The sequence below is a fragment of the Ochotona princeps genome, chromosome 20, assembly GCF_030435755.1.
Source record: "Ochotona princeps isolate mOchPri1 chromosome 20, mOchPri1.hap1, whole genome shotgun sequence".
Lineage (NCBI taxonomy): Eukaryota > Metazoa > Chordata > Mammalia > Lagomorpha > Ochotonidae > Ochotona > Ochotona princeps.
In genome coordinates, this window is record NC_080851.1 from 18,856,367 (window position 1) to 18,879,875 (window position 23,509).

At 44.1% G+C, this 23,509-nt stretch overlaps 1 protein-coding gene and 1 long non-coding RNA gene across 2 annotated transcripts; one reads left to right on the plus strand and one right to left on the minus strand.

Annotated features, from left to right (window-relative positions):
- Positions 1 to 6,880: 6,880 nt before the first annotated feature.
- Positions 6,881 to 10,142, plus strand: LOC131482727 (uncharacterized). The gene is made up of 2 exons (XR_009247248.1): positions 6,881 to 6,958; positions 9,931 to 10,142. It is a non-coding gene; the product is annotated as an uncharacterized LOC131482727 (long non-coding RNA).
- An 8,102-nt stretch (positions 10,143 to 18,244) lies between these two features.
- Positions 18,245 to 22,247, minus strand: YAE1 (YAE1 maturation factor of ABCE1). Its single transcript, XM_004582359.3, has 3 exons — positions 22,060 to 22,247; positions 20,852 to 20,973; positions 18,245 to 18,853 (listed from the first exon to the last, which is right to left on the minus strand). Exons 1-3 carry the CDS (start codon positions 22,186 to 22,188, stop codon positions 18,421 to 18,423), a joined length of 684 nt encoding a protein of 227 aa, XP_004582416.2. The 5' UTR covers positions 22,189 to 22,247; the 3' UTR covers positions 18,245 to 18,420.
- Between the last annotated feature and the right edge of the window lie 1,262 nt (positions 22,248 to 23,509).

The window sequence follows — 23,509 nt, forward strand, 5'->3', positions numbered from 1 at the left end:
CCATTGTATTCTAACAATGGTGTCATTGCTGCTTTCAGGGTTATTCAGAAGTTTCCTTAATTAAATTGATTTTGTTGACAGGAATAAAAGGAATCAAGGGAGAATGAATATAGACTGTAATCTTTGATTTGATCTGAAGGTTATTAAAGATTTCAGTAGAAATGGAATCAGTGCATAGGAAAAGCTAAAAACAAAATTAACGGATTGCTTTTTAATTAAGCTACCACAAACTTAATGGATTTATGCAAGAAAAAAACACATTTTAAAAAGATTGATTTATTTTTATCGGAAAGGCAGATTTACAGAGAAGGAAAGACAGAGATCTTGCATCTGCTTGTTCACTTTCCAAATGGTCACAGTGGCTGGAACTGAGCTTATCTAAAGCCAGGAGTCTGGAGCTTCTTCTGAGCTCCCACATGGGTGCAGGAACCCAAGAACCTGGGCCATCCTCCACTTCAAGCCACAAGTAGGGAGCCTGATGAGGCATGGAGCAGCTGGAACATGAACTGGTGCCCAGATGGGATTCCGGTGCTTGCAGGCAGAGTGCTAGCCAATCGAAACATTTTCTGCGGGCCCGGGTGCGAGGGTCCCTGCCACGATTCCAGCCTAACACAGCCAAGCTTTCCACCACCTGCGCAGCGGAAAACTGGACAAGGGGAAACCCTAAGACGGACTATGTCAATCAGTGGACTCTGCACCAGCCTCATCATACCTGGACTGTTGCTGATGATATGTTGGAGCTTCTAATTGATCGAGGTGACGCTCTGCTGGCTCTGCCTACAAACCTGAGAGGGCCTCCCTGAGAGGCCGTTGAACTTGAACTGGACAAGTGGGATGCTGGACTCTGTATGGTGTAAACTTTTAATTAGGGAATCTCAACGGAACTTGAGCTGTGGTTATGCATCAAGGTGAAGGAATTCATGATGGGGGAAGGGTTTGGGGTGAAGGGGGGGAAATCCCAGTCATGTAATGCAATGTAATTAATGAATAAATGAATATTAAAGAAAAAAAAAAAAAAAAAAAAAAGAAACATTTTCTGCCTGCAGTGCAGACATCCCATAGGAGCACAGGTTTGGTCCTGACTGCACCACTTCCAATTCAGCCCAACTGGGGCCATCCTCTGCCGTTTTCCCAAACTATAAGCAGGGAGCAGGATCAGAAATGGAGCAGCTGGGACACGAACTGATACCCATATGGAAGCCAGCACTGTAGGCAAGGGATTGGGTTGATAACACACTGTGCTGCCTCAAGAAAAACTTTTTATCTTACCATTCTTTTGATTTGAGATACAACATGAATCTTCCTAGACTAAGGTCAAATTGTCGGCAGAGTATACTCTAGAGGGTCTCTGGTTTCCCTGACTCACTGCCCCTTGTTTTCACCTTCAAAACTAGCAATGCTAGATCAAGTCCTTCTCATGCTTTTACTTTTCTGGTTCTCTTTTCCAATTCCTTCTTCCTCTGTTTAAGATTTTTGTGATTGGGCCCTGTGTGGTAGTCTAGTGACTAAAACCCTCACCTTATAATTGCTGGGATCCCATATGGGTGCTGGTTGGTGTCCCCGCTGCTCCACTTCCCATCCATCTCCTTGTTTGTGGCTTGGGAAAGCAGTTGAGGATGGCCCAAAGCCTTGGGACTCTGCACTGGTGTGGGAAACCAAGAAGAAGACTTTCAGGACCCCTAAAAGTGTGGTAGTCCATTTTCAAGTAAACAAAACTCGGTAATGATGAATAAATTAATAAGAACTGAGGTAGAACCAGAGTTCTAGTCACCTCCAAAAGTTAAAGAGAATCTGTAGAAGATGCATGTATTCTCCAATCAGTTCAGCTTTCCACCTACTTACTGTGTGTGTCAAAACTCATTTCATGCTCTGCTAAAATAAGGACCATTAACTTTGAGTTTTCTTTTCTGGGGCATAGGATAATTGACAGAAACTAAAATTTCACTTTCCCTTTTCTTTTCTGCTTACCAGCCCCTGCCAATGGAAGGAAGCAGCATAGAGATTTCTCCACTGATATAAATCCTGCCACTCCACTTCAGGGAAAAGAAGGAGTCATAGTTATTTTAGGTTTTAAATAATATACTCCACTGTAATATACAAGAAGTATAATATAGGGCCCAGTGCAGTAGGCTAGTGGCTAAAGTCCTTGCCTTGCATGTGCCCGAATCCCATATGGGCACCAGTTCATATCCCAGCTGCTCCACTTCCCATCCAGCTCTCTGCTTATGGCCTGGGAAAGCAGTGGAGGATGTCCCAAGAGTTTGGCACCCTGTACCCCTGTGGAAAACCTAGAAGAAGCTTCTGGCTTTTGGCTTCTGATTGGCTCAACTCCAACCATTGCGGCCACTTAGGGAGTGAACCTTCCGTGGATGGAAGGTCTTTCTCTCTGTCTCTCCCTGTGTTTGTAAATCTGCCTTCTCAATTAAAAAAAAAAAAATCCTTTTTTTAAAGAAGTCTAATGTAATGAGGAATTGTGCTATTAATATATACAAAGTGAATCATCTCCAAAATTTTGAAATTTTGCTTGTGCTACAGAACTTTACAACATGAAATCCTTCAGTTCACCAGTTTTTTTTAAAAATGTTTATCTACCTTTATTACAAAATCAGATATACAGAGAGGAGGAGTGACAGGAAGATCCTCTGTCCGATGATTCACTCCCCAAGTGAGCCGCAACAGGCTGGTGCTGCACTGATCCGAAGCCAGGAACCTGGAACCTCCTCCGTGTCTCCCACGTGGGTGCAGGGTCCCAAAGCCTTGGGCCGTCCTCGACTGCTTTCCCAGGCTACAGGCAGGGAGCTGGATGGGAAGTGGAGCAGCGGGATTAGAACCGGCGCCCATATGGGATCCTGGCACGCCCAAGGTGAGGACTTTAGCCACTAGGCCACTCCACCGGGCCCAAGTTCACCAGTTTTTAATTCATAATACGATTTTTAAAAGAAGCTCTTATTTATTTGAAAAAGAGAGAGACAGGAAGGACACAGAGTGAGCTTCCTTCTTCTGCTTCGAAGTCAGAAGGCCTGCTGCCACCAGGTCTGGGCAAAGCTGCAGCACACACTACATTCTAGTCTTCCTTATGGCTGGCAGGAACCTAAGCACTTGGGCCATTTCTGCTGCACTCCCAGGTACCTTATCGGGAAGCTGAATCATAGGGTGATTGGAACTCAAATCGGCCCTCCCACATGGGATATTGGAATCAGAGGTGGTTTAACTCACAGTGGCTTAATGCCAGTCCACATAGCCGAGAAACACATTATCTAAGGCAGGAGTTGTGGTCCAGCAAGTTCAACTTCTGTTTGTTATGCTCACATCCCATTTTGAAGTGCCTGGGATCAAGAGCTGGCTCCAATTGTGATCCAGCTTCCTGCTAATATACACCTTGGGAGGCAGCAGATGATGGCTTAGGTACCTGGAGTTCTACCACCTTCCATGAATAAAACACCACAAACTGTGGTATAAGCACAAGAAGTTTATTGTCCCTAAAACCTGGTGGCTGGAAGTCCAAGATCAAAGATTCAGTAGGGTTGTCCCCCTTGAGGGCTATGAAAGAAAATGTGTTCCATGCGTCTGCCTGGTTCCTGATGCTCTGCTGCCAGTCGGCATGTTTTGGCTTGCCTGTGCATCACTGTTTATCTGCTATCCATATCACATGACATCCTCCCTGCTGTACATGTCTGACTCCACATTTCCCCTCCTTAGAAACACAATAGTCATACTGGATTGTGAGCCCCCATCCTCCAGTGTGACCTCACCTTAAGTGACTAGATTGATATAAAAAAAAAAAAGTGGGCCAACTCAATGACTCAGTGGCTAAATCCTCACCTTGCAGTGCCAGGTTCCCATATGGATGTCAGTTCATGCCCTGGTTGCTCCACTTCATGTCTAGTTTCCTAGGAGAGCAGTGGAGGATGGCCCAAAGCGTTGGACCTTGTATCCATGTGGGAGACCCAGAGGAAGTGCATGGCTGCTGGTTTTAGATCAGCTCAGCTCAAGCAGTTGTGGCCACTTGGGGAGTGAACCAGCAAATGGAAGATCTCTTTCTGTCTCTCTTTTTCTGTGTAAATCTGCCTTTCCAATAAAAACAAGTAAATTTTTAAAAAGATTTATTTTATTTTTAATGCAAAGTCAGGTGTACACAGAGGAGGAGAGACAGAGAGGAAGATCTTCTGTCCAATAACTTATTCCCCAAGTGACTGCAACGGCTGGTGCTGTGCCGATCCAAAGCCAGGAGCCAGGAGCTTCCTCCAGTTCTCCTATGCAGGTGCAGGGTCCGAAGGCTTTGGGCCGTCCTCAACTGCTTTCCCAAGCCACAAGCAGGGAGCTGGATGGGAAATGGAGCTGCCGGGATTAGAACTGGCACCCGTATGGGATCTCTGCGTGTGCAAGACGAGGACTTTAGCCAGCAGGTCACTGTGCTGCGCCCCCAAAATAAGTAAATCTTAAAGTTCACTTCATAAATATGTGCCTCTTAATTATAGCCTTTTCACTGCCACAGAAATAAGTAAAAAGGGAGCTACAAATGCTTAAAGATAAGATGGCTAAAAGCACTAGCTAATACTTACTGAAAACTGTACAGATGTCATCATATAAATTATCTCACTTCCTCTTGGAGCAACACCAGAAGGGATGAATTATAATTAGCACCCCTAGGTGTAGGTGAGGAAGCTGAGGCTGGAGACCCCAGCAGGTGGCAGAGAAAGGATTGAAACCTGAGGTTGGCTTCTGACCTGCATATAACTGTTATGAGGTCCCTCCATTATGCATTCTCTATAGGTCAAAAGAATTGGAAAATATCTTAATATCTGTCTTTGAGTAGAGATGTAGTATTTGCCAACTCATTCCTTCTCTCTTTTTTGCTTGCTTTATGTTTGCAGGCAAGTCCCTTTGTGTTTGCAGGCAACACTTCTTACTAAAGAAAACCTTGTCTCACGTCTCCTCTCTTCCCCCTTTCCTGAGAGGGTTTCCTCTTCTACCTGGAAACTGAATTTCCCCCACAGAAATTGAGGTCATTCAGGCCTCTGCCCTGGAGCACACGCTGGGAAGTGAGTGGACTACTGGCCTAGGACAAAGAACAGAAATAAACTAAATTTGGGAAACTGGAGAGATGGGTTGAAGTTCTTTTCAGGAAGGAAATAATCTGTTTCTAGGCTCTCTCTTGACCCCACCCCTGCCACTCCCAGCGGAACACAGGCTCCTGGTTCTGCTGCTCAGGCTAATTTCAATGGTGACAGCAGATAAGAGATCTGTTTTGTTCCAGTCTAAAACAAAACTCAGCAATATTTTGGCTTACAGTCTAAAGCAAAATATAGCTCAGTAATGGCACTTTAATAAGAATAAGAGTGATAACAAAAAGGCTTCAGTTAATTCTTGGAGCTGCTAAGTCTCCACATTCACCTCATGGTGAATTGAACAGCTTCCCAGTCATACATTTCAACCTGCCCTTTGCAGCAAGTTAAACAACTCAAAGAAAAACTAATATGACTATGTGGAACAATATGGGTAATTACAGAATGTATTTAGATTAAATGTCTTCTATATGTCTAAGGATTTAAATATAATTCTTACTGTGAAGAACCCATAATCAAAAAATGTTTTCATTTTAGGGATATTTTCAATCTGTTAACGATGGTAAACACCACATTGGCCCTAATTTATTACAGAAATGTCTTTTAAAAGTATAGGTACAGAGATGGAGCATTGTGGCAAAGACACAAACCTGCCTCTGGGGATGCCTGGGGATCCTGCTTCCACTTCTGACCCAGATACCGTTTCCAGGAGGCAAAGATGGCCTGAGTACTTGGGTTTCTCCCACCTATGTGAGAGCTCATCTGGTTGAAGTTCGTTGCTCCTGGTTTCTAGCCTAACCCAGCCCAAGCTATTGTGTCCATTGAGGGAGTGAACCAATGTGGGGAAGATTTCTATGTGTCTTCCTCTCTCAGTCACTCTGCCTTTTAAATCAATAAATAAAACTAAGTCTAGTTACAAATTCTCAATTAAAGGGCAAATTGCAAAAGAAACTGAGTGGTGGTGTTGTGTCATAGCATATCAAGCTGCTCCCTGTGATGCTGGCATCTCATATGGGTCCCAGTTCATGTTCCAGCTGCTCCACTTCCAACCCTGTTCCTGCTAATAGCCTGGGAAAAGCAGAAGATGTCTAAGTGTTTGGGCCCCTGCTAATCACTGGGAGACCCAGATGAAGCTCCTGGTCTTGGCTTCAGCCTGAACGTTGCAGCCATCTAGGGAGTGAGCCAGCAGATACACTATCTCTCTCTGCATTTCTCCCCCTCTCTCTTTGCAACTCTGTCTTAGAGAGAGAGAGAGAGGGAGAAAGGCAGTTTCATTCAGTACCATAGTTGCTTCTAAAAGATTTTCCTTAAAACTTACTGGCAGCCCCTGGCACAAAAACCGAGTGGCTAAAATCTTCACCTTGCATGAGCTAGGATCCCATATAGGCATCGGTTCGTTTCCTGGCTTTTCCACTTTCCTTCCAGCTCCTGGCTCATGCCCTGGGAAAGCAGCCTAGGACGGCCCAAAAGCCTTGGGACCCTGCACCTGCATGGGAGACCCAGAAGAAGTTCCTGGCTCCTGGCTTTGGGTTGGCTCAGCTCTGGCCATTGCGGCCACTTGGGGAATGAACCAGCAGGTGGAAGAGCTTTCTTTTTGTCTCTCCTTCCCTCTGCAAACCTGACTTTCCAATAAAAAATAAATATTAGAAAAATAAATATTAAAATAAAATAAAATAATAATAAAAATATTGAGCCTCTTTTAGAAAAAGCTGTTATTTACATACCCTATTTATTTAATATGTTAACATGCCTACCTTAGTTGTGTCTTGGGTACATTCATTTATTCAATAAGTACATAGGAAATATTTTATTCCAGGTACTGAGCTAAGGGCAACGATACAAAGTTAAGTGAGATTGCCTATAAGGGAGCATGCTGCCAGTGGGGAAGACAGGTAAGTAAATACTTTTGAAGAAATATTATAAATAATAGAATGCCGACATGCACCGAGGGCACATAAGATGGCCTCTGAGCCAGGCTGCGTGTTCAGAGGACCAGGAAAGTTGTCCTGGAGAAGGAAACACAGAATTTCTATCATGAGGAATAGCCATTATCAGATGTCACAAACAGATTGTGAGATCTGGTAAGATTTTATTTTGTCTGTTCCCGGAAGTTCCAAGTGATACATGCCTCTCAATTGCAGATTCTAAAACAAACATTCTTTTAATGATGGGAAATTCAGCTGTGACTATTTGTCTTTCCAAGGTCAGAGTTTGGGAGCTGGCATCCTTTCAGGTTAAGCTGCCACTTCCAGCTTCTGCATCTCAGATGGGTGCTGGTTTGAGTCCTGGCTGCTCTGCCTGGCACATTAGTAGGAGCCAGATTGGAAGTGGAGCAGCTGGGACCCAAACCAGTGTCCACATGGTAAGGGGTGATGGCGTAACCCACTGCACCACAACACTGGCTCCTTTTTGCATCTTTAAACTGGATCATTCCAGGTTTCAAAGTCACTCATGTGACAGTTTTCGTTTTTGCTGCTATAAATAGCTTTGAACAGGCATTAAAGGTACTTGTAATAATTGTAGGTGGGAGAAGGAGGTGAGGGTACTATTTCATCCCCTTTGCACGGGAGTAACTTTTCCATCTGTCTGCACTACAGAGTAGTTACTCAGAATGTCGTTTAAGAGCTCTTTGTTCATTCAGTGCATTTTGCACTCTTTAGAAAGTCATAGTAGGATATGGAAATTCCATCCTAATAAAGGTGTCTCTCAAATGCCGCTAATAGTACACTCCGGTGTCTCCTAAGGCCAGCACAGTCTGGCACACAAAGGTGTTTTTGGACTGATTGACTGTGCGACTTGGTTGTGTCCCTTTACAGTGTTCTCCACCTTCTCTGGCACCTGTACAGATGATAAACCTTTCTTCTTTTGGTTTATGATACTGGATAGGAACTTAAATTGCCTTTATTCAGACACTTACTCTGCAAACCTACAGGAAAAAAAGAAATCCCCATCAGTGAAAAGAATGATTGAATGGAGGGCTTGGAAATGTTCCCAGATGCGTCTTCAACCTTGGGAGAAAACAAGCGCTTGTTGATTATGCCTCTACTCACTCCACCCCAGGAACAGAACTGAAGGGGAATTCAGGACAAATAAAAGTTCAGTTTGAATGGAGGTTCTAGAGAAAAGGAGTCCTGGCTGTTTCTTTATAGCACCCCAACATGAAGTGGGGGAGATGTAGTCCTCTTTCTTTTTGAAAGTTACTTTTTTTTTTTTATACATTTTATTTTATTTTTATTGCAAAGTCAGACACAGAGAGGAGAGACAGAGAGGAAGATCTTCCGTCGGATGATTCACTCCCCAAGTGAGCGCAACGCCTAGTGCCAAGCCGATCCAAAGCCGGGAACCAGGAACCTCTTCCGGGTCTCCCATGCGGGTGCAGGGTCCCAAGACTTTGGACCATCCTCCACTGCTTTCCTAGGCCACAAGCAGGGTGGATGGGAAGCAGGACCACTGGGATTAGAGCACCCACATGGGATCCTGGAGCGTTCAAGGCGAGGAGTTTAGCCACTAGGTCACTGCGCCAGGCCCTAAAATTACTTTTAAAAGGTAGAGAAACTCAAAGCAAATTTTTGCTAGTGAGCATCAGGATGATCCAATATGATCAAACACGATAACAGTGTAATGATGACACCTGCTATTATACATTCGCCCAATTCCATAGAGTATGCAACACAAAGGGTGAGCCCTAATATTAACTGTGGGTTCTGAGTAGTGATGAACGGTCAGTGTAAGTTTATCAAGTGTAAAAAATAGATCCCTCTGGTGGCTAAAGTTGATAATGAGTCAGTCTGTGCATGTGTAGCAGTAGGGGATATATGGAACCTGTGTATGTTACCTTAACATTTGTTCAAATATAAAAGGCATTTTAAGGGAAATGAAAGCTACGAGATTACCATTACGTAAAATGCTGAGGATCTTTTGAGTACTATGTCTCAAACAGTATTCTCTATGCTGTAAGTCCGTGCGTTTCCCGAAGCCAGTTCTGAAGCCATTTCAAGTGAAGTGCTTTATTCTGGAAAACATGACCTAATTGTGTTCTCTCCACCACCGGATTTATATTTGAAATCTTAATCCTCATTACCTCAGAATGTGGCCAGATTTGGAGGTAAGATTTAAGAATTTTTAGATTTATTACTATGTTTTTTTAAATTTAAAAGAGTTACAGAGGAAGAAAGAGATCTTCCATCCACTGATTCAGTTCTTGATGACCACAGTGGCCATGGCTTCATCCTGGTTTTCCGTGAGGGTGGTAGCTGCCCAAGCACTTGAGCTGTGTTTATCTGCTTTTTCTCAGGCCATTAGCAGGGAGCTGGATGGGAAGTGGAGCAACCAAAATAATATGGAATGCCAGCATAACAGGAAATGACTTTATCTGCTAAGCCACAATGCCAGCTCTCCACCCCCAAATATTTTAGTATAGAAATGAGAGAAGCAGAGAGTAGGAGAGAGAGTGGGAGAGAGAGAGCCAGAGAGCCAGAAGGAGAGCCAGAGAAAGCGAGAGAGAGTGAGAGGGAGAGAGAGAGAGATAGAGAAAGAGAAATATGTGTGTTTCCATTCACAGATTTACTCCCAAAACACCTGCAATGGGCAGGGCTGAGCTCAGCCAAGCCAGGGGCTGAGCTCAGTCCATGCTTCCCTCATGGGTGGCAGGAACCCAGTTATGACCCATTATCACTGCCTTCTAGGATCTGTGTTAGCAGGAAGCTGAGTCAAGAGCTAGAACTGGGCCTTAAACCTAGGTTTTCTGGTATGTGTTATGAGCATTATCAACCAGCATCTTAACCACTAGACTAATGCCCATCTCAAGATAAGATCTTTTAGATAGTAGCTGAAGTTTTTACAATGGGCCTTAATTCAATGACAGGTTACCTTAGAAGAAGAAAAGCTTTGGACACATGAGGCGACAGCAGACAAACATATACATGCAGAAATGACCACAAACGATACCGTGAAAAGGCCATTTGCAAGTCAGGGCAAAAAGTCTCAGAAGGAGCCAGATCACTAGACCCAAATCATTTGATTTTGGACTTCCAGCCTCCATAACTGTGAGAAAGTAAATATATGTTTAAGCATCCAGTCTGTGGCATTCTGTGATGGCAGTTCTAGCAAGCTATTGTAGAGTGACCTCAGAATACATGGTAGCGACATGTAGGAAACTGAGAAAATGTAGTAAGCTTTGTGGAAACAGCTAATATGGGAACTCTAATGCAATAATGAGAGTTTTTATGGGTATGTTTCCAGTTTTTATTTCAAGTCCTTGTTCCCACATGCGACAAGAATTCAAAGCGGAAACATACATATTGTGCAAAGATAAAAGCAGATGTATTTGAAAAGAGGGTGAGAGCACATTGATATTTGAGTGTGGGCAATCCTGCAGTGAGACTGGTCATTAGAGAGCAAGAGATGCCAACAAAGAGAATGTGGGAGAGAGGAGAGAAGGGCCAAGAGCAAAGGCAAAAAGGCAAAAACAGGTCACTGTTCTTCTTTTCATAGGATCAGGTGGCACCTTAATTGAACGTACAGAGTAGAGTTTGGACAGGAGTGTGTATGAGGCTTTCTTGGAGTCTCCTGGTGCCTCCCCATGGAGTTGAACTTCCATGAGGCCAATATGGTCTTATTTATCCTGAATAAAATGTAGGTACAACATGGAAAAATGAGTGTACTGAATGGACATGTAACATGTAGAATTGGGCCCGGCTAAAGTCCTCGCCTTGAATGCACTGGGATCCCATATGGGCGCCGGTTCTAATTCTGGCAGCTCCACTTCTCATCCAGTTCCCTGCTTGTGGCCTGGGAAAGCAGTTGAGGACGGCCCACAGCCTTGGGACCCTGCACCTGCATTGGAGACCTGGAAGAAGTTTCTGGCTCCTGGCTTCGGATTGGTGCAGCACCGGCTGTTGCAGCCACTTGGGGAGTGAATCAGCAGATGGAAGATCTTTCTCTGTCTCTCCTCCTCTCTGTATATCTGACTTTGCACTAAAAATAAAATAAATCTTAAAAAAAAATCTAGAATTACAGAACAGGGCTGCAGAGGCCAAAGTTGTGGGACAATCCCCTAGCTCATTTATTGCTAATTTCCTGCCTACTTACCCCATACCTGGGAGATATTGTTAAACATTGTAGTAATTAAGGAGGTAAGGCAGCTAGATATGAGCTTATCTTTGCTAGCTGCTTATTGATCTTGAACTAGGGATCAGATTACCACTGTATGAGAACATAGTCCATTATTTGCCATAGTCTAAGTGTTTGATACCCTTTCTAAAAATCATTTCATGTACGATAGCTCTTAGTGAAAATGACAATAGCTTGCTTAAAATATCTCCAAAATCAACGTAATTAGATTTTAAATTACACTGGGAATCTTAGCTATGTTATTGTGATTTATAGTGTCTAGCACAGTAGCTTACTAGGTTCCTCAGTAATCATATATATCCAGTCACAATTCATTTATGTGATTTTCATGTTGATGTAGCTAGGCTATAGGGAAATTATACCTCATGTACTGAACTGTCCTGTCTGTACAATCACCGTAAAACCTAACAAATGCATATTTTCTTAGTGACATTGGGCAGAGTTTTCTTCCTGTAAGTACCAAGGTTTGGAGAGGGACTTTCAGTGACTCATCATGGTGTCCCTTGCGGTAGTTTGTGGCCTTATCTTCTGCCTCCTGTCTCCAAGCATTGCTTCCTGAAATGAGGCTTCAGTTCCCCAAATGCTGACTGGTTGCAGTGGCTTTAGTGCTGTTGTCACTGCTGCTATCTTCCTGGAATTGCCCTCGGTAGGCCTCCTGGGAAACAGCAGATGTCAGGCACTTAAATAAATTATCAAAAAACACAAAGGTTGGAACAGAACTAGTGACAAAATGGAATATCTTTATATTAGAAGTAGCTAGGAGGAATTTAAATTTGCTTATTTTCATTGGAAAGGCAGATTTACAAAGAGAAGAAGAGATTAAAAAGAAGTCTACCATCTGCTGGATTACTTCCCAAATGGCCGCAATGACAGGAGCTGAGCCGATCTGAAGCAGGGAGCCAGGAGCTTCCTCTAGGCCTCCCACACAGTTGTACAGTGCCAATACTTTGGACCCTTCTCTGCTATTTTCCCAGGCTGTAAGCAGGGAGCTGGAAGGAAAGTGTAACAGCTGGGATGAGAACCGATGCCAATATGGGATCCTAACGTTTTTAAGCGTTTAGTTCTCGAGCAACTACCAGGGCTGGACCAAGCAGAAGCCAGAAGTCAGGAGCTTCATCCAGGTCTCCCATGTGGGTGGCAGGGGCCTAAACACTCAGGCCGTCCTCTGTGGCTTTTCCCATGCTGTTACAGGGGAGCCAGCCAGAACACTAATCGGCACCCGTATGGAATGGGTGGCAGTGACTTTATTCACTATGTCACAAAATGCCAGTCCCTAAAAAATGTTAAAAACATCTTTATCATAATTTTAAAATTAAAAGTGTGATAAAATTTTATTGATTAAAAAAGTATTTTATAAATGTACTGTAACCAGTACTGGCCGTTGAGAGAATGAAAATATTTGACTTACAATTTTTACTCATTTGTTGAATAGATGTTTCTTAAGCACCAAAAGTTGCCAGGTGCTGGTCTAGGTGACTATGCTTACAACTGTGCATAAAACATACAAAAAAGGAAGACTAAATAACTATTCTTATATTTGAAAGAAACTCTCCCATAAAGTGTTCACCAAATTATGAAATAATGATGATCAAAACGTAACTACTTACGTTCAGGAAATGAACAGTTAAACCCTAAATGATGAGTCAAGAATAGATCATTGAAAAATGATTTGCCAAAAACACAACAGAAATAAAATGGGAACATGCATTATAGATAACTAAGAAAACTGTCATGAAAATGACGAAGGCAAAAACTGAATAGAATAGCCAAAGTGGTGTGGGCCAGGCAAGGAGTCAGTGAGACACAAGAAGCTTAGGGATTGCCAGGCCCCAAGCTGTGTGCACCACTAAATCCAGTCACCTTGGTGCTGAGGCAGCCTGACTGAAGGTTCATACACCCACGCCCCCTTATGCAGCTAAGCCTAACTGCCCGTCAAGCTCCACATGCCATGACAGCTTCCTGGAGATCCCACCCCTAGCTTCTCCACAATTATTTTGATTTAAAAAAAATACTCAGCGTAAGAATTTAAAAGGTGGGGTCGGGGCAAGCTAATTTCTTGTATGTTGACACATTCAGAAAATGCTTCTCACCCATTAATGATACAAATGACTATGTTTGGGCAGCATTTAGGGACAATTCTTTCTTTTTGTCCCTGGGACTGTGAAGTCCCAGCAGAGGAACATGTACTGACACAGCAGGGTGCTCTGGCACCACCTAGCGGCCCTGAAATAACTCAACAGCTCCTGGGAAAAAGGATCCAGACTCAGGACCTCTCTCAAAGGTGAAGCATCATGCTGATATTTAAGAAAAAACAGGGACTGGAAGAGGAGGCAGAATGCAGTATTCAGGACAGAGGAATTAGCAATGAGTAAAAACTAAAAGTTGGGAGTATCTAGCCTGCCCCTAAAACCTTGTAATATTGCCAATAAACAAGTGCAGTGAAGTATGTGCATAATGAGGGAGGAGGCAGCATGGGAAACATGAGCCACAGTGCTGCTTGGACCAGAACTGAAAGCCAAGTTTGCAATTTACCCAGTAAAAGCACTGGAATAAATCCAGGCTTAAAACACAGTAATCTTATATATTGTTTTTGAGGATGATTCTGGTGTCGAGGGAGAATGAATGAGAAGCGGGCTCGATCAGAGGTACTGTTCATGGAGATAAAGGCTGGCACCAGAGTTCAATTAAAATTTGATTAAAAGATGTCAAAGTCTCCTGAAAATGTTCAGCTGTAAGTAGGGAATAATGGCAATGGAAAAACTGAGAAGCTAGAAAACCTTTGGATGGAAGGGATTACATTGATAGACTGAGAATACAAAAAGAAGTGGGAGGGAAGGGAAAGGCATGAGGTCAGGTTTAGACCAGCTGTGTGTTCTAAGCGGCTGAGATAAGCGTAAGAAATGAGCAGCAGGAAGTTGAGGTCAACAGCTTGAGAAAGGGCTGAGGGGTTGACATAGTGGCTTTGGGATGATTAGTTTAATTGAAACCACGGGAGTAAGGAAAGCATCTGGTTTGAGTATGAAAATGAAAAGAGGTCCAAGAATGAAACTCTAGGGAACCCATGCTTAAGGGGCCGAGGAAAGCTAGTGAAATCATAGTGAAGGAGAAGAAATAGTGAGGCTGCAGAGAAGCAGAAGGGATTGTTAGAGATGGTTCATGTTCAATTTTGGAACAAGCCAGCGATGGACTTTTGTGTGCCTTTTGTTATTCGTGACCTTGGCAGAAAGCTATCTGAGGCTAAAGTGAAGGGGGGTAAGTGATCCGCAGCAACAGGCTTCTCCTCCGGGCTGTCTGTGGGAAAAGGCATTAAGTCAGAGCACTGGAAGGCAAGAAACTAGGGGGAAGTGTGGTCCAGGTGGAGATCTGAGAATTCCTGTCTGCACCAAGTCTGATTGGTGATTTATTCACACAGCATATAATGACTTCATCAACTGGTCTGAAATGAAGAATAATTTAAAAATAAGTCAAAATCTCAGATTTAACCTTAGTTTGAGGAGTGGGAATTGCAGCCTGGACTTCAGTTGAGGTTCTTATTTTGGTTGACCACTAAAGCAGTCACTGGGCAGTGCCGAGGGCATCAGCCCTGGGCACACGTGGACGGCATACACAGTGGTGGCCCCAGAAGACGGTCTAGCCTAGTGATATCACCTCCATTTTAAGAACACCCTGTGATGTTCACAACAAAGACGAAATCACCTATGATGCAACTCCTGGAATGTATCCCTGCTGTGGAGTAATGCATTGCTGTAAATGAGATAAAGCAGTGAAGCAGTTGAATTAGCTGCCCAGTTCCAGTTTAGATTTGGTGAAGGCGGGGGTGGGTTGGAGGGAAGATGCTCTGAGTCTTGGAAGCGGAAATGTCAGAAAAGCATATGATTGTGGGCATCCCCTACTTTTTTTTTTTAAGTCACCACCTACAAATAACTTTGGGTGAAATTTCAAAGGAAGTCAGCCACATCACTCAACCAAACGTCCGAGTCTTGCAATTTTAGCTGTGCCAGCTCCGTGGCAATCTTCTGTACCATTCATGTTCATCTAGTGTTTCTTCGTGGGGAGATCGGGCAGGCTTACACCATGAAGCAAAGCAAAGGACAAGCAAGGCTTCCCTTCTTCACTTTTAGGGAATGCAGATGTTAATGAGCACACATTAATATTCCTCTGCACCCTAGGAAATTCTTCATATTTTAAAAAAGATTTAGTTTTTATTTGCAAGGCAGATTTACAGAGGAGAGATGAAGTTCTTCTACCCAATTGCTCACTCCCCAAATGACTGCAATGACTAGAGCTGAGCTGATCAGGTACCAGCAGCCTCTTCGGGGTCCTCCACGTGGGTTCAGGACCCCAAGGACTCAGCCATCCTCCACTGGATTCTTAGGCCACAGAGAGCTGGACTGGAAATGGAGCCGCAGGGACATGGAACCAGTGCTCGTCTGAGATGCTGGCACCACAGGGTGGAGGATTAGCCTGTTGAGCCACGATGCAAGCCCTGGAAATTCTATATTTTTTAAAGAGAGGTTTTCATCTCAATGGCTTCTTGAACTCAGCTAATTCTCTTGACTTCATCCACCTTGGACAGCTGTACAATCACACCAATGTAACTAACGGTGGCAAGGGATGTTATCATAGGAGAATATTATCAAGGCAGGTGCAGATGCAATTTCAAGCTATTCCCATGAAATCTCTACTGGGCAAGATATTGAGAAGCTTCACTAGGAATGGGTATTTCACACCTAGTACTGCAGTGCAGGGCAACCTTAAGAATTCAGGGGCAGCTGGGAAGCCTCCACGCGGGTTTGAGGTCTGACTGTGTCCATAAAATTGGACACATATGACAAAAGGAATTAGTAGACAGTGCTTGCATCTGGGGAAGTATAAGAACTTTTTAAAAAGATTTTATTTTATTTTTATTGGAAAGTCAGATATACAGAGAGGACGAGAGACAAAGAGGAAGATCTTCCATCCATTGATTCACTCCCCAAGTGGCTGCAATGGCCAGAGCTGCACTGATCTGAAGTCAGGAGCCCAGAGTCTCTTCCAGGTCTCCCACACAGGTGCAGGGACCCAAGGTTTTGGGCTCTCCTCAACTGTATTCCCAGGCCACAAGCAGGGAGCTGGATGGGAAGTGGGGCCGCAGGGATTAGAACCAGCACCCATATGGAATCCTGGTGTGTACAAGGTGAGGGCTTTGGCCATTATGCCACTGTGCTGGGCCCAGAACTTTTTAACCAGCTGTCATATGCCACTTTTAAATAAACCTATCTTGAAAATTAAAGAAAAAAAAAGTTTCAGGCAGACAGGAATAGATGGGAAAGATCTTGTATCTACTGGTCATTCCCCAAATCCTGTGATAGCCAGTGCTGGACCAGGTTGAACTCCATCTGGGTCTCCCGTGAGGACCTGAGCCACCATGTGATGCCACCAAGCAGGAGCCGGAACTAGACCCAGGTCCTCTTGCACAATATGTGTGCTGCCCCAGAAGCAACTTTATGGCCAAACATCTACCCTTCAAGGGTCAATCTAATATCTTCAGCATGATTTAGTAAGTCCTGAACATTTGTGGCATTGATTTCCTTTTTAAAAAAGATTTATTTATTTTTATGGAAAATGTGGATTCACAGAGAGGAGACACAATCTTCCATCTGCTGGTGCAGTCCCCAAGAGGCCACAATGGCTGGAGTTGAACTGATCTGAAATCAGGAGCCAGGAGTGTCTTATGGGTTTCCCAGGTGGGTTCAGGATCCCAAGGCTTTGGGCCATCTACTGTTTTTCCCAGGCCACCAGAAGGGAGCTGGATGGGAAGCAGAACAGCTGGGACATAAACTGGTGCCCATTCGGGATCCCTGCACTACTGAGCCATTGTGAGGGACCCATGTGGCGTTGATTTCAAATTTGTTTCAATTTCCTAATGTTCTGTGAACTTTGAGAAAGTTTTTAAAATGTTAGTAAATTTTAATTTCTTGAAGACTTACTTGATCAGATTCTCCTTCAGTTGGAGCGATCAGTGAGAACACTTTGGGGGCTTCTGCTCAGGTCCCTCATACATTTGTATTGCAGATGAAAAAGAGAAATGACTTCTATCCTGGATTTGATGTGCTAAAGTTGTGGCAAACAAAATCTGAGTCTGATTTTGTGTGTGCTGGACTACAACTACTGCTTCAAAGGAACACAGGAGTGATGGCACTGGCGCTCCGAGCCCGCCTGAGTGCAAGGCAGAACCGCAGCTGAGACACGATCTGCCATGCTGTTACACAGCACTTCCAAGGCCTCACTCCTTGGGAAAACTTCTTCAGACTAGAACATGAAATGTATTTTCTGCATTTTTCATCGAATTCAATGTCATTAAACATGAAGCCTGAATTTTAATATTTTGCTTTTAGTCATTTTATCAGCACCATAAATATTTCTTCAGTTTCTCAGTCTCTTAATTTAAACATATATCCATATACATGTATATATATATATATATGCCTTTGTATGTACATAAATAAATGTGTGTGTGTGTGTATATATATATAGATATGTTAACCATTAGATTATCTTTTAATAGTTTATGCTGACTAGCTGGTGATAAGATCCTGACCACCTGATAGTAACCAGAACACACAGGGTTAGGTCTTTATAAAACATGATTCTTGTGCATTTTAACTAGTAAGTCTGAAAAGGCTGGATTTTACTCAGAAATTTGAAAATGACAGTACTAACTAGAATTCTCAACACTTAAAAAATGTATTTATTTATTTGAAAGGCAGAAGTACAGAGACTGAGATCTTCCATCAGCTGGTTCACTCCCCAGATTTCTGCATCTGCCAGGTCTGGGTCAGGCCAAAGCCAGAACCGTGGAAATCCATCTGCTCTAATATGCAGGTGCAGGGGCTCAAGCACTTGGGCCACCTTCTGCTGCTTTCCCATGCACATCCGTAGGGTGCTGGTAAGAGAAGGTAGTGTTCATATCGGATGCTGGTGTTGCAAGCAGCAATTCACCTGCTGGACTACAACACCAGCCTCAAAATGCCTTAAATGAAATAAAAACTGCCAGTGACAAAGAATAGAAGCAGTATGTTATATTTAAAACTGTCAGTTTTGAAGACATGTTAAGTTTTCTTGAAGGATAATCTGGCAGGTAAAGTGTAGAAATCAGTTCACGTTTTGGTTACCTAGTTAGGACACAAAAGGCCCTAAAAATCTGTGAACGCTATTTTCATTAGAAACATGTAGGTGATTTTTATAGTTGTTTGAGGTGCTGTAATACATCCCCTGACAGTCCCAGCTGTTCCACTAAACTGGTTGTCTGTTCTAAAATCCAAGTGAAGCCTGGGTGTTCAGAACACGCATGCTCCTGGGTGCTACAACATTTTGAATATGAGCTGTGCATCCCACTGGAACGCTCGCTGCAGATTTTGCTACCCTCAACACTATCTTCATGAGTCGGTCCTTCATCTTCAGCGTCATTGGTCTCTCTCTCAGCTGGAACCACATGACACAGGTCTATGTCCTCCATGGAGTCCAGTACGTCCACAACGTTGGGCTGCTGCCTGACCGACTTAAGATGCCTGAGTACACACTCTTCACACTGTCCAACTGCATCCAGAAGACGGCTGAAGTTACTGATGAAAGCTGAGCCGCTATCATGACGGTGACACCACGAGAGCAAAGCACTGAGTGAGAACACAAACAGAAAAAAAAATCAACCACAGGCTTTTACAATGTTTGACGCTAGCTCTGCATGTCTCTCCTCCATATAAAAATAGATTAATGAAAGGGACAGCACTGTGGCATAGCAAGCTAAGCCTCAGATGCAGGGCCTGAATCCCATGTGGGTGCTGGTTTGAGTCCTGACTGCTCCACTTCTGACTCAATTCCCTGCTAATGCACATGGGAAAGCCGTGGTGGATGGGTCAAGTCCACGGTCCCCTGCACCCATGTGGGGGACCTGGAAGAAACTCTTGGCTCTTAGCTTCGGTCCAGCCTAGCGCCTGCTATTGTGGCCATCCGGGAAGTGAAACAGCACATGGAAGATCTCTGTTACTCTCCTTCTTTCACTGTAACTCAGCATTTCAAATAAATAAAATTTGAAATAAAATCAGTTAAGAAATGATAGTATAATAAGATTAAAAAAATATACAGGGATGCTATTTTCAACGACTGGACTCAACACCATACACTATAATTCAGAACCCCTCCTTCACAACTCTTCACCCTCACTCCTGATTTAAAATTTTCCTCTTATCACTACATAACTTCTGTTGAAAAGGACTACAGCATGGAGACAGATGAAAAAAACTAGCTTGTTCTTTAAGGACAAACAGCTTCTAAGCTAGTGATTCTCAATGTTGGTTACATGCTGGTATCACCTTAGCAGTTTTTAAACCTTTGGAGGCCCAGGTTCTATCCTAGATCAATTAAAGCAGAACTTCTGGAGGACTATCTTTTTGTAAACTGTCTCAACTAATTTCAAGGTGCAGCCAAGACTAAAGACCGGTTTTTTAAGCATATAGCTATTTGCCATCAACACTGAAGGTTAGTGAAAAAAAAGTTTAAACATTCACTTTCTCAGGTTCATTATGGAGCACATTATTGTTTGCTGGATTAGCAAAAATTTTCTTAAATTAAAAAAATTATTTTTGATGATTTTTTCATGTTGATCAGGGTGAGAAGGACCACAGGTTAGGGAAAAGTGGGTATGGATCATGGTTTCTGAATTTTCTACTTCCTCCTCCTGTTTCTGGGGGAAGGGAGGAGACAAAGGATGAGCCGTGCCCAGCCTCCCAACCGCCCCAGTACCCAGGGATGGGGAAAGGCCACCTGATACCAACCCAGGGTCCTGAGGTGGCACACGCTCAGAGGGTTCTGCCCAGGTACAGAAACAATTTTCTTAGAGGTAAGAATTCTTTCAGTGTTAAAACATTAAAAATTTTTCCTTTACTGTCTAGCATGCTCAGTATTTTTTTAAAACTATTTTAAGTGTCAGGCATGGTAGTCTGGTAGCTAAAGTCCTTGCCTTGCATGCGCTGGGGTCCCAGTTTGTATACCAGTTTGTATTCTGGCTGCTCTACTTCCCTTCCAGCTCCTTGCTTATGGCTTGGGAAAGCAGTCAAGGGCAGCCTGAAGCTTTGTGACCCTGCACCTGCGTAGGAGACCTGAAGGAGGCTCTTGGCTCCTGGTTTCAGATTGGCGCATCTCCAACCATTGTGGTCACTTGGAGAGTGAACCAGTGGATGGAAGATCTTTCTGTCTTTCCTTCTCTCTGTAAGTCTGCCTTTCCAATAAAATAAATAAATCTTACCCAGAAGACTCCTCTGAGTCTCCCACATGAGTGCAGGGTCCTAAAGTTTTGGGCCATCCTCGACTGCTTTCCCAAGTCACAAGCAGGGAGTAGGAAGGGAAATGGAGCAGCCGGGATACGAACTAGCGCCCATATGGGATCCTGGAACATGCAAGGCAAAGATGTAGTCATTGAGTCGTCACATCGGGCCTCTTACATCTTAAAATAGACGCACTGATGATTTTTACTCTTTAAGGGCAATATTCTGTGTTCTTCAGCACTCTTGTGTATACAACAGCAGAAAAAAAACTTTAAATATTTACTTTGACATACTACCTTCATGAAAGCCAACTAGTGTTCCAGATTCAGCGTTTTGGTTTTTTTGAATTACCTCAGGGTTCCTCTGAGTTGTCCGTAGTTCACGATGATTCCCGCACCTTCTTTATAGCCTTGATTGAAGCCCTGCTGAAGAGCCACTGCCTTGCCAGCGTCGACTCCGTCTCGGTAACCTTCCTGAAAACAGGCAGCGAAGAACTGCAGTTGGAACTGACAGCAAGTGAACCGTAGGTACACAGGCTTTTCTAGAGGCACAGAGCCAATTTAGAAAGCTGAGGAAACGGACTTTTACTGCATTGCTGAGAATAAAACAGGGTACTCACACAAGCAAACTAAGACTGCACTCCCTGCTTTATCGCTGCTTACCCCGCTTCTGAAGTGTGGATTTTACAGTTTTTAATATCTCAGTGTCTTCACCGAGAGGAACATGGACTCTCTGGCAGGGACTGACAGGCATGGGTGGCAGAGAAGGCAAAGTAAGGAAAGGCCACACTGTGCCAGGGGAAGGGAGGCCAGAAGCCTGGTTTTTAGAAATTTCCTCGAGGCTTAGATCCGAGTAAATTCTCTGGGAGGCGGAGACTTTGTTCTGCACATCCCAAACTGGTCAAACGCTCAGAAATGCTCATTACTGACCCATCTGGCCGTGGAAAAGCTTTGTAACTGACAACATGGCTGCAGGACTAATGTTTTACTGAAACATTAATTTAGGGCAGATCCCCAGCGCTGCCAATTAGATGCGGCCCCCCACCATCTAGTCTTCACCTAGAACTAAGCACTGGGGCTTAGTTTAGTCTCAACAAACAGGGGGGCCCCAATGAGCGATGAACAATTCACACCCAACACAGAAAAACAAAATCAGCTTTACTATTCTCTCACGTACCATCAGTATTCCAAATTAGCTTTCTCCCACTGCCCCTGACAGCACTCTGAAGTTCACTTTTTCATGGATCTCGGATAAAAGTACTGCTGCCTCTGGACTGTCCACCCATCACGCTGACCACGCATTCTCTGACAGCCGTGATTAGCATAGGCGGGTGCAGTCCGACCTCCCCGTGATCATCAACATCAAACTGATCGCTCCCAGCCGTCCTCCCACAAGCACTGCAACAACGAGCTTCCACGTAACCCAGGGAAATCGACGGCAAAGCGGCGAGGACGGCGGCCCGGCGCCGGGCCGACTGGGATCCCTCGGGACCACAACTCTGGGCGCCTCTCCCCAACACTCCCGGGACCCCAAGGGATTCACCCTCCCTCCGGCTTTACTTTGACTCGTCTCTGCATGCGATTCTGCCATTCCCGCTGTTGCAGGAGCGACTCATCGGCTTCCTCATCAAACACGTCCCCGTCTTCTGCAGGGCTCTGAACACAGGTGGTAGCTTGAACCCACGACATTACCCGGGTAACCGCAGCGCCGCCGGCCGCCGGAAACGCTCGCCACTCCTTCCGCTGCGAGGGGCGGGGCGTCGCCAGCGCGTGCGCGGAGGCGCTGTCTGCCTGTGGCCGGGGGAAGCGCCTTTTGGTCCCACCCTGGACTGCAGAGTGTGGGTTATGGGAGAGGTTCGTCTGATAAAAACTGCTCGAGATGATTGATGAGCGAATACTGCCCCAAGACGGTCCCTTTCCGAATCTCAGTATGTTTAAGGGGCTTGACAATCTGACATTTAGTGGTGGTTGGGAGTTTGACACAATAGGGCAGGCGATTTGAGACCAGTGGGGAATAGATGCGCTTGCACCAGTAGCACGTCTTCATTGACTCACAGTACCTTTTGCTGCCTTCCACTCTTGTTCAGATGCCCTAAATGCAGACGGCGACGGCAGGAACTTACCCTTAGCACCGCCAGGTGTGACACGGAAGAGGAGCAGTGAATAGGAGCTCCCCCTGTTCAGCTGCTGTGTCTCTGAGGCTCTCATAAACAAAATACAAAAAGTAGGAATCTCAGAAATGTGCAGGAATAAACCCAAAAGTTGATTCTTGGAAAAACTAACAAAACAGATAATTAGTCTGTGGCCTTTATTTTAAAGCAGAAAAAAATTTTAAGGTGAAGATAGGGACAATTAGTGAAATAGAAGAAAATTAAAATATTATAAACTAGCTGAGATTCAAGAGGAATACACTTGAAAATCTAAAATAAATAACTTCCTAACACAACTAACCCAAGAACAGGAAAGCATGAACAGGGAAATTACCATAGAAAAACTGGACATTAAATATCTACTATAAAAAAATAGAGTTTTAATAGTTTCACGGTTAAGTGTTTTTTAATCTTTAAAGAATGATGGATAATTGAACATTTTTCTAATTTACAGCAGAGAGGAGCTAGAACTCCTAAGTCATTTTGTAGTGTCAGGCTTACTGTAACCTGACAAAGATGGTAAACAAAACAATTCAAAACAAAAATGAAACTACAGGTACCAGCATTATAGCTAACTGGAACAGCCATGCACTAAAGTACTGGCATCCCATGTGGGTTTGAGTCCCGGCTGCTCCACTTTCAGTTCAGCTCCAGGCTAATGCCCTTGGGAAAGCTGTGGAAAGTGGTTCCAAGTACTCCGGTCCCTGCAGCCACGAGGGAGACCCAGAAGCTCCTGGCTTCTGCCAAGCCTGTAGGAGTTTGGGAGGAGGAAGCAGCACCGGATACAGACAGCCTCCAATTGTTATCTATGTCTGACAATATTTTGGTCGAAGTTTATGGAGTTCCATTGTAAAGAGTAA